Here is a 9,215-nt window from a genome sequence, read left to right as displayed (position 1 = left end):
GAAAGGACATTGATATTTTGTGCACAGCATCTAATCATGTCTGCTTCATCTAAAGGGAATCTGGAATCACTGATCACCTGTTACAAATGCTAGTTTCCTGATCTCTAAACCACTGACCCAGAACAAGGAAGCACCCTGTTGGGTTAGAATGATGTCAAAAAGGATCAGCATAGCCACCAGGCAGCAATCATTTTAAGGGTCAGTAAGGACTTGTGATGCCTTTAAAGAGCAATCCACATTGGATCACTCTTCAGAGAGCTTTGCCAGGTGGTGAGGAGGCAACATGTCGCCTCCACACTGCTCGTTTAAACACCAAAACAACACAACTGTGTCATGCGGTAGGTGCAGTACAGCAGCTTAGTTGACAGTGGTTTGAATCCCAACCAGGACACTATCTGCATTGAGTTTGTATGTTTTCCCTGTGTTTGCATGGGATTCCTCCCTCACTTTAAAGGATAAGTTCCCTTTTTAGAAAAAAAAATGTAAATGCACATTGTTTTGCAGGTACATAACATGTTACATGTTACAACTTGAATATGGATGTAACATGTTATGTAAGTGAACCTATCCTTTAAAGATATGGTTGGATAATTGGCCCTAGTGTGTGTAAGTATGCAGGCTAGATAAAGACCCTAGACCAGTGATGGCGAACCTTGCCCCCCCCCCCCCCCGATGTTTTGAAACTACATTTCCCATAATGCTCAACTACAATGCAGAGTGCATGAGCATCATGGGAAATGTAGTTGCAAAACATCTGGGGTGCCAAGGTTTGCAATCACTGTCCTAGACTGTAAGCTCCTTGAGAGAAGAGATTGATGTGATTGTACAATAGTTAAAGTGTAAATTGAATATGGATGAATATATAAATACCTGTAATAAATATATTTTTAAAAAGTAGGTAGAAGACACCAACTCTGGGTGCCTATACACTACATAACTATAGTAAGCAATGTGACCAATTCAAGCAGTGCTTGTGAAGGTCAAGCAATTATTTGGCCTTATAGAATCTGAGAAATATTCATCACACATGGAAAATGTCTAACAGTCTGTCATGATTATTGCTGCCTTTACTCAATGTAAAGAGCTGGGAATTTCAACAGGATCTATTTAAAAATGTAACGCATAAAAAATGAATGATGTAAAAATGATAGTCTCCATGCCATGTAATATTCATTATATTCTTTTAGAAATTAACTTTTTTTGGAAGATGCCACATAATCACAACATCCTTGTGCATTCTTACACGCAGTGAAATTGTCAATTGGCCCCTTGATCAGCCCGAAATCCTTATCCTCACTTCTGTTTCAACTGTTTTTTTTTTTAGTTTTTTTTTTTCTTTCCAAGATATAAAAGAAATAAAAAAAAACAGTAATTTGCTAATGTAACATACACAGCAGCACTGGTACACCCTTTTTTTTCTGTTTAAATCATTTTTTAAGCTCATCCTCACTTCTATAGCAGTCTTCTAGCTAGAGAAGATGTAAAAAGTGACAATAAAAAGCCATTTCCCCAGCACAACATGACAGGTACCGTGTGCGGTTATTTTTGGCATGGCAGATGTTTACCTGATGTTTTTTATTGGCATCATAGGCAGGCTGCTCGCCCTCAACGGAGATAAATTAATTTATTAACCACTTAAACCCGACAACAGCCAGGAGGTACCAGGGGAAAGCAAAATGAGGCCTCTAGTGTAGAAGTCTCATGCATATCTAGGTTATTTCCTATCACAATGCTTTCTTATAATGACCACAAATGTGCTCAGGATACACTTGGCAGCTTTAAAAGAGATGAAATAGAGGAAAAACAAGATCCCCACAAAACCTCTGTATACATTCTGATAGCAGCAGAGCCCTCCATATGCATACATAACAGACACCAGCAGCAGGGGGTCTGTGCATTTAAAGGAAGATTCAACTAGACCCTGCTTTGAAAAACGGTTCAATCTATTTTAATGATTGGTTAGCTTCCTCACATCAAAGACAACCCAAACACACACTCCTGATTGGCTGACGACTAGTCTAAAAAAAAAAAAAAAAAGTTTGCACTGTGCAGGATCAAACAGTGGGTGAGAGTTGGGAAGACAGAATCATCTAGTTGTGATCTGGGGAGGGGATGATAGGATCCACTAAACGCTGCCACTAACTGCCGACTCAACCTCATGGCTTCTCTGGTCCTTCTTAATAGAGAGAACACTTTACAGGCTTATTTACAGGTAAGAAATCATTGATCATTGCTTGTCATTCAAATATATAATATATTTTGCAGATAAATTCAGGTATGTGTGTGTGTGTATATATATATATATATATATACACACAAATCCTCTTTTTGTTTCTTTGCTAAATTGGATCTACACTGTTTAATTTAATTATACTTATTATGAGACACAGGTATTCGCTATTTCTTTTTACCTGCTCCTTAAAGGGATAAAGGTTTTAAGACTTGACTGGTTATAGTAGAGGGGAGCATAATGACACAGAGAGAGAGAAAGATATCTGGGATAGATGCATGGCAAAGTTCATTATTTAACTAATAACAGTTTAAATTGTTTGTGAAAAAATAAACTGGCACTGAAAAAAAAAGGGTTGCTGTGGGCAACAGCTTTTTTTTTGTATGTCCAATAAATGGAATTCCTAATCAGTGTAAGGGCTTATTTACACTTATTTTCTATTAATAATAATAATAATAATAATAATTTATTGAAGATGCAAAACAATTTTTCTTATTGTGAGCTGAATTACCTTTTTTACTTTATGGACTACATGAAAGGTCAAAATTCAAATTTTTATTTTCAATATAATAATGGATGAGGTTGTTGCGTGTTTTTTGTGTATTGTGCAAAAAAAAAAAAAAAATGGGACATGCTGCAATTTTATGCAGCACACCTGTATGGTGTGAACAGTGCATGAAGAAAACAATCGTTTTCTATATGTCCTTGTGTTGATCCTGCATTACTCAATGCACAACTTAGCAGAGTAAACGAGCCCTAAACTATGTCAATGCACTAAATGTATTTCTGAGTGTGCCATTTGATATTTTATTCAAAAGCAAGTTGGCAACCTAAATGCATTCTCTTTACTCAATTTAGCATACATAACATTGCATGCTGGTTTTAGTAGTGCAGCAGTAGATGAATTGTATTAGTTTCCTAGTTTTGTATTTTCATCTAGCAGCATGATGTATTAGTAGGAGTGAAGTTCAATCATTCAATCCTATCTCAGGTCTGTGTCACCTGTAACTAATCAGGTCATATTACTGATTGCACACACAGTGGGGCTTACAAGACCACTTGGCTTTTGCTCCTGGTAACCTATCCAGGCTTTTTTTTTTTTTTTTAGTTGGATGTGGATCAATCGGTTTGATTGCTATAGGCAACAGCTCCACATAGTTGGTAAGGTTGAATAAAAACACTGGTCCATCCAGTTTTTTTTTTAAATCAGGAGGAATGTGTTACAGCAACTGGAAGCAAGGCAGGCTTATTACCATCAAATTGTTTTACAATGGCTACGCATTGCTAACTATGTATCACTTTAAATCTGAAAAATGGTAAAGAAAATGAACTGCCCTACTCTTGTCTGGATTATATTTATTTAAAATGCAGCATGGGATATTGCCTTGGCTTTTACTTGATGCAGTTTTAATACATAGCTCCACATTTCAGAAAATGATGTGAATTATATAGGTTTGTATTAGTAATAAAGGTTTGCAGGCACCCTCCGCTCCAACACTGAAAATCAAAAAACCCAACCTATTGACTACTGCTTTTAGAAGGACCAGTGAGCATTGCTTCTTTAAACTATAGATAAAATGGCTCTCTTCCAATACTATGGTTTAAACTATTCATAGCAAGTTAATAGGAGGTATTAAGTAGTGAATTATTCATCTGGGCAATCAGTAAGGGATTGAAGTGCTACAGTATTTGGCAGACCATAGATCACTATGGTAAAGGGTTAGTGAGGGGAGTACCTGCTATGCATAATTCTGTTTCCCTTTTAGTTGCCTGCAATGAACATTCTGCAGGTGTTGTATCCTGTTTTTATTATTTAGTGTAATATGCATACATGAAGTGTGAAAACAATTTCCTAATCTGCATCAAGAGATACCCCATAGATAACAATTAAATCATATTTATGATGCACACCTAAACAGTATACATAGGACTTAAGCTTCTGTGTTTTATTAGTTGCACTGGGACTGTAAACTTGGTCACACAAATTACAACCTGAATGTGCAATCACCTTTAGATTTACCAACGACTTTGTAGCTTAAGGGCCTACCTGATTTGTATATAGACTGAATGGATTGTCTTGCCTTGAAAGGGTTGGCCCACCCATCTTCTTATTGTTGGCAAATCCAAAGGAGATTGCACACAGATGGTGCAGTTATCTTGTACTATGTGAGTGCAACTTTAGCCCCTGGCAATCCTTACCAATTAGACTGTTTTTTGGGGCACATTTGCTGACTATCTTAGCAAGTCAAAATAATATGCATGGATGTGTGTATCTGTCATGTACATGATAACATGGAATATTTATTCATGTCAGGCATACAACATTTAACCACAAGGTGATAATATGCCATAATAATAATTCTTGTTTTTATTTTATTTTGCATGAGTTGCTATAAAGGGAATATTTTGGCAAATTTTCTTTGGATTATGTTGTTGGGGGTTCATAAATTAGGTGCAAAGTATTGGTATCCAGTAACCTAAAGCCCCGTACACACGCACCAATTGTTGGCCGACCGATTGACCGTCTTTTGTCCAGTGTTGTTGTGTTGGTTGAGATGTGCTCTAGACTTGCACTGGACTTTTGTTGGCCGACAGAAACCAACTTCAGAAGTGATGTCATGTGCTGGTTAACTTTCCGTGTGTTTTTCTTCTCTGAGCATGCCCAGTCTTGCTCATCTGATTTTTGTCAGCCGAAATCTATACTGACTGACGAACAATAGGCCGTTGTGGTGACGGCCAACAAAAATTTTATAGCATGCACACCAGATTTTGTTCGGCCGAAAAGTCGCAGTAGAAAGCATCATACTAACAAGCCGACAATCGGCCGATCGGACGTTGGCCGAAAATTTACGGCCAACAATCGGTGCGTGTGCAACGTTTTTAGAGCAGCCAGAACAATGAACATTTAGATCAATGAAGGATTATTGGTTGTGACAGATTGATCTGTGCTTTATCGTATAAATGTATTTTTTTTTTTTTTTGTATACTTTTTTTCTTCAGATGTTTCATGCACAGTAATCTTACATTTTCCTTTTTTGTATTTTAGGATAGAACCCCTAACTCCTCACCAGACACTGGGCCATTTCCGGCAAGGAACTTACTCCCTTCAGCCTGTCGCACAGTAATAGCACCTAAACTGAACCATTGGGATTATTCACAGTCCTCTTCCAGTTCAGCTGGAGCAGCACCAGCAATGTATCCTCTGTGGGGCAATGACATTCCTTCCAGTACAGGAATGGGATCTCATGGTGTGACCTTTAGTGTCCCTAAAGTTCAGTATAACAGTCATATGCAAGCAGTAGGTACTCATGAGCTTCCGCTGACTCCTCCAGCTGACCCAAATGTTTATTCATTCGATTTGTCTCCTGTCAAGATTTTGGCACCTCAAGTTTCAGCTAACCCTGCATATCATTTCCAAGACACAAACTCTGTGACTCAGGACTACACAGGTTTTATGCAAACCCCTACACACTTGACCCAAAGACACATACCCACAGCACACATGGATGAACAGACCTGGTGGAGTTTGCAACAAACAAACCCAAATAACCTTCACTCCTTCCATTTGACCAACTCCTTGATGGTGGGACCACAGCCTCAACTTGCAGCACTTCTCCAGAGCTCCTCTAAAACTCTGCTAAGCTCAACTAGACGGTGTAGGAGGTGTAAGTGCCCCAACTGCCAAGCTTCGCCAAACAACGAAGAACCTGGTAAAAAGAAGCTTCATATCTGCCATCTTCCAGGTTGTGGAAAAGTTTATGGAAAAACCTCACATCTCAAAGCCCATTTGCGCTGGCATGCTGGAGAGAGACCTTTTATCTGTAACTGGGTCTTCTGTGGAAAAAGCTTCACCAGATCTGATGAGCTTCAGCGCCATCTAAGGACTCATACAGGGGAGAAACGTTTTGGGTGCCAAGAATGCGGAAAGCGGTTTATGAGGAGCGATCACCTTTCTAAACATACTAAAACTCATCAAAACAAAAAGGGGAAATGTGCAGGCCCATCTATAGACAGTATTAAAAAAGAGTGACTGTCTTTTTCATTATTCCCATTTTGACCAATCACCAAGGGATAATATGACTTTTAACTTCTCTTTTTAAAGATTTACTTGGGTCTCGTATATTATGGACAAAGGACAACGTGAAGTGTTGTTTTTTTCTTTTTTCAAATGAATTTAAATCATGACCACAGCAGCCTACATATTAAGGGGACAGTGCCTATGTGAAAATTTCCATATGAAAAGCTAAATTAATTTGCTTAGATTATTTATACAAATGCTATGTCACAGAAGAAAAAGATCCCCATACCCCATGTGTACATATATATATTTTTTTTATTTTTTTTTTTCGGCAGAAATCATACTGTTTGGCTTTAAATCTATTCTTAGGTGTTTCCATCACCTTTTGCATATAGATTAAAATGTGCAATATTATGAGGCCTATCAACTATTGGAGAGCAAAAAAAGGATATTAAAAGGGCAGCTTCTCATAGCAACCCAATTTAACCTTTTAATCACTTCTGAAGTAATGAAAAATTAGTTAATATGGGTCACTGCACTTGTATCTTGATTTGTTATATGTTAAATATGTTCTTTGTAACTTTTGACATTTTGTTCTAGTCTGAAAAGAAGACCTTATTCCTACCTTGAGCATATTTAACACAGATCTAATGCATCCACACAATTTAATAATGACACAATTTTATGCTGCCATTTATTTATATATAAGGTCGTATATGTTTAAAATGACTGTTCTTGCCAGTTTTGTAAATTATATGTTTCTGCAGTGTGGTTGGAAAAATAAAAAACAAATCCCTTTTCTACCTCTGATTGTCGCATTTTGATATCTTTTTACTTGAGTCTGATTTTTACTATTTTGCCATACATGCATACATTCTGGACAAATGCTTATGTAGTACATAGGGTGTGAATTATGTACAATTCCAGCACGTCACAATACACTGACATACCATTCTTACAATTCTCAAAGTTATTGAATATTAAATGCATCTACAAAACATGCAACATAATAGGAAAATGCCAAATTCACACTTACAACCGTCAATGTGTACCTACTATAATTGTAACACATCATTTTGTTTTAGTAATTTTGAATTTTAGAGCTGTCCCATTATAATACAGGAAAACACATATTATAGACTAAAGTTTTGCACTGGTTGTGTCTTTTGCTTTGGAACCTTTTTTTAAAAGTTCTTTTTTGGCTGTTTGTGTGTTTTTTTTTTTTTCCAATTGTGAAAATTTTAGGCAGGGTTCACAGTGTTGTGGTGCATTAGCACTCATATATTTCATCAGGACGGCCCATTCATTTTTGAATAGGACACCTAATGCACCAAAAAGCATGTACTATTTTGCTGATTTAGGTGAGTACTCCTGGGCTGTCTACTTCTTTGCAACCTGTTGAATCCCTGACTTGTTGGCAGGGCCGGTGCTACCACTAGGCGAACTAGGCAGCCGCCTAGGGCACACTGCCACCTAGGGCGCAGCCATGGCCAGTGCCACATTCCTCTCCTGTCACCTCCTCATCCCCAGTGGATGTCACCTCTAGAGAGGGGGGCAAAGTGTACAGGAAGGGTTGTGTAGGGTTAAAGGGGGGCAGTGTGTATAGGAAGGGGGGTGTAGGGTTAAAGGGGGTGACGCATTTAAGGAGGGCAACATGTGCAGGAAGAGGGTGTAGCATTAAAGAGGGGGCACTGTGTGCAGGAAGGGGGGGGGGCAGTGTGTTCAGGAAGGGAGGTGTAGGGTTAAAGGAGAGCAGTGGGTAGAGGAAGAGGGGTGTAGGATTAAAGAGGGCAGAGTATACAGGAGTGTATGCAGGAAGAGGGTGTAGCGTTAAAGGGGGGGGGCATTGTGTGCAGGAAGGGGGGCAGTGTGTTCAGGTAGGGAGTGTGGGGTTAAAGGGGGGGGCATTATGTGCAGGAAGGAGGGAAATGTGTACAGTTTTTTAGGGGGGTGCAAGTAGCTGGTCTTGCCTAGGGCGCAAAATAGTCTAGCACCGGCCCGGAACATCTGTTATGTACATACATGTTTTGGGTCAGTGACATAGTACACAAGAATTCAGATAATAGCCCTGGACATGCACCTTTTAGAAAAATAAAGTTGGCAAAGGGAGTTGCCTTTATATCTATCTTGGCATGTTCTCTTTAACATCAAAAATAAAAAAAAAAAAAGTAGAAAAAAATAAAAATAAATGACAGAATCTACTTTCCAAAAATGATAGGTCCACTTAACCATAATTTTTTTTTTTTTTTTTTTTCCATGTTGAATAAATTCAGTGTTGCTTATGCTGCAGTTCTTACATGTAATCATGAAAGCTCTATATTGCTGCTTACCAATTTTTGAATGAGATGGCTGCATTACTTTTTTCTTTTTTCAGGCTTTTCTCCCTTTTATTTTTTTTAACTTGGGGATCCTGCCAGTAACAAAGTCCATACCCTAGGGTGACCATGCTTACTTGCTGTTCTGTATCTAGTGTTATCACCCTAGAACAAGGCTACAAATACTTCTCCCTCTCCTATTCTCAATACTTCTCCCTCTCCTATTCTCAATAACACAAAGAAAAGGGGTTTCGTCAGAGATGGCTATAGACAATGTAATTTATAACTTGGCACAGGCAGAGAACACAGGAAGGTATCAACTGACACAAGATTTTTGGCAAATTAAACAGGTCAATTTTTTTTGCACTTATCGAGCAGATATAACAAAACATGTTTAAAGGTATAATAGAGAAAAAAAACATCAAATAAAATAAATTATTTGTTGGGGTTAAATGATGCTTTCCATCCCAGTGTCCCCTCTAGGCCAGGCTTCAGAGTTACCCCCCCCATGCCCTTGGCATACATTTATCACACTGCTTGGGGCAAGGGCTTGACAGCTGGTAATGTGTGCTCAAAGGGGACCCTGGATTATCCGCATAAATGTGCAGCTAAAGAATTTCAAAGCACAATCCCATGAGGAATAGGCATTTTA

At 38.4% G+C, this 9,215-nt stretch overlaps 1 protein-coding gene across 1 annotated transcript; it reads left to right on the top strand.

Annotated features, from left to right (window-relative positions):
- Positions 1-2,081: 2,081 nt before the first annotated feature.
- On the top strand, positions 2,082-6,841 carry LOC309545271 (transcription factor Sp5-like). The gene is made up of 2 exons (XM_082244411.1): positions 2,082-2,212; positions 5,277-6,841. Exons 1-2 carry the CDS (start codon positions 2,159-2,161, stop codon positions 6,258-6,260), a joined length of 1,038 nt encoding a protein of 345 aa, XP_082100537.1. The 5' UTR covers positions 2,082-2,158; the 3' UTR covers positions 6,261-6,841.
- Positions 6,842-9,215: the final 2,374 nt, after the last annotated feature.

The sequence above is a fragment of the Pelophylax lessonae genome (genome assembly GCF_965119305.1).
Source record: "Pelophylax lessonae genome assembly, chromosome: 2".
NCBI lineage: Eukaryota > Metazoa > Chordata > Amphibia > Anura > Ranidae > Pelophylax > Pelophylax lessonae.
The sequence above is the reverse complement of the archived record's forward strand: the minus strand, read 5'-3'. Positions and strand labels throughout refer to the sequence as shown.

What these genes read in the sequence shown, in the direction of transcription:
- LOC309545271 (XM_082244411.1), top strand. Translation starts at nt 2,159, where the DNA reads ATGGCTTCTCTGGTCCTTCTTAATAGAGAGAACACTTTACAGGCTTAT. An exon ending in CTTTACAGGCTTATTTACAG is followed by an intron (nt 2,213 to 5,276) that starts GTAAGAAATCAT and finishes TTTGTATTTTAG; the next exon opens with GATAGAACCCCTAACTCCTC.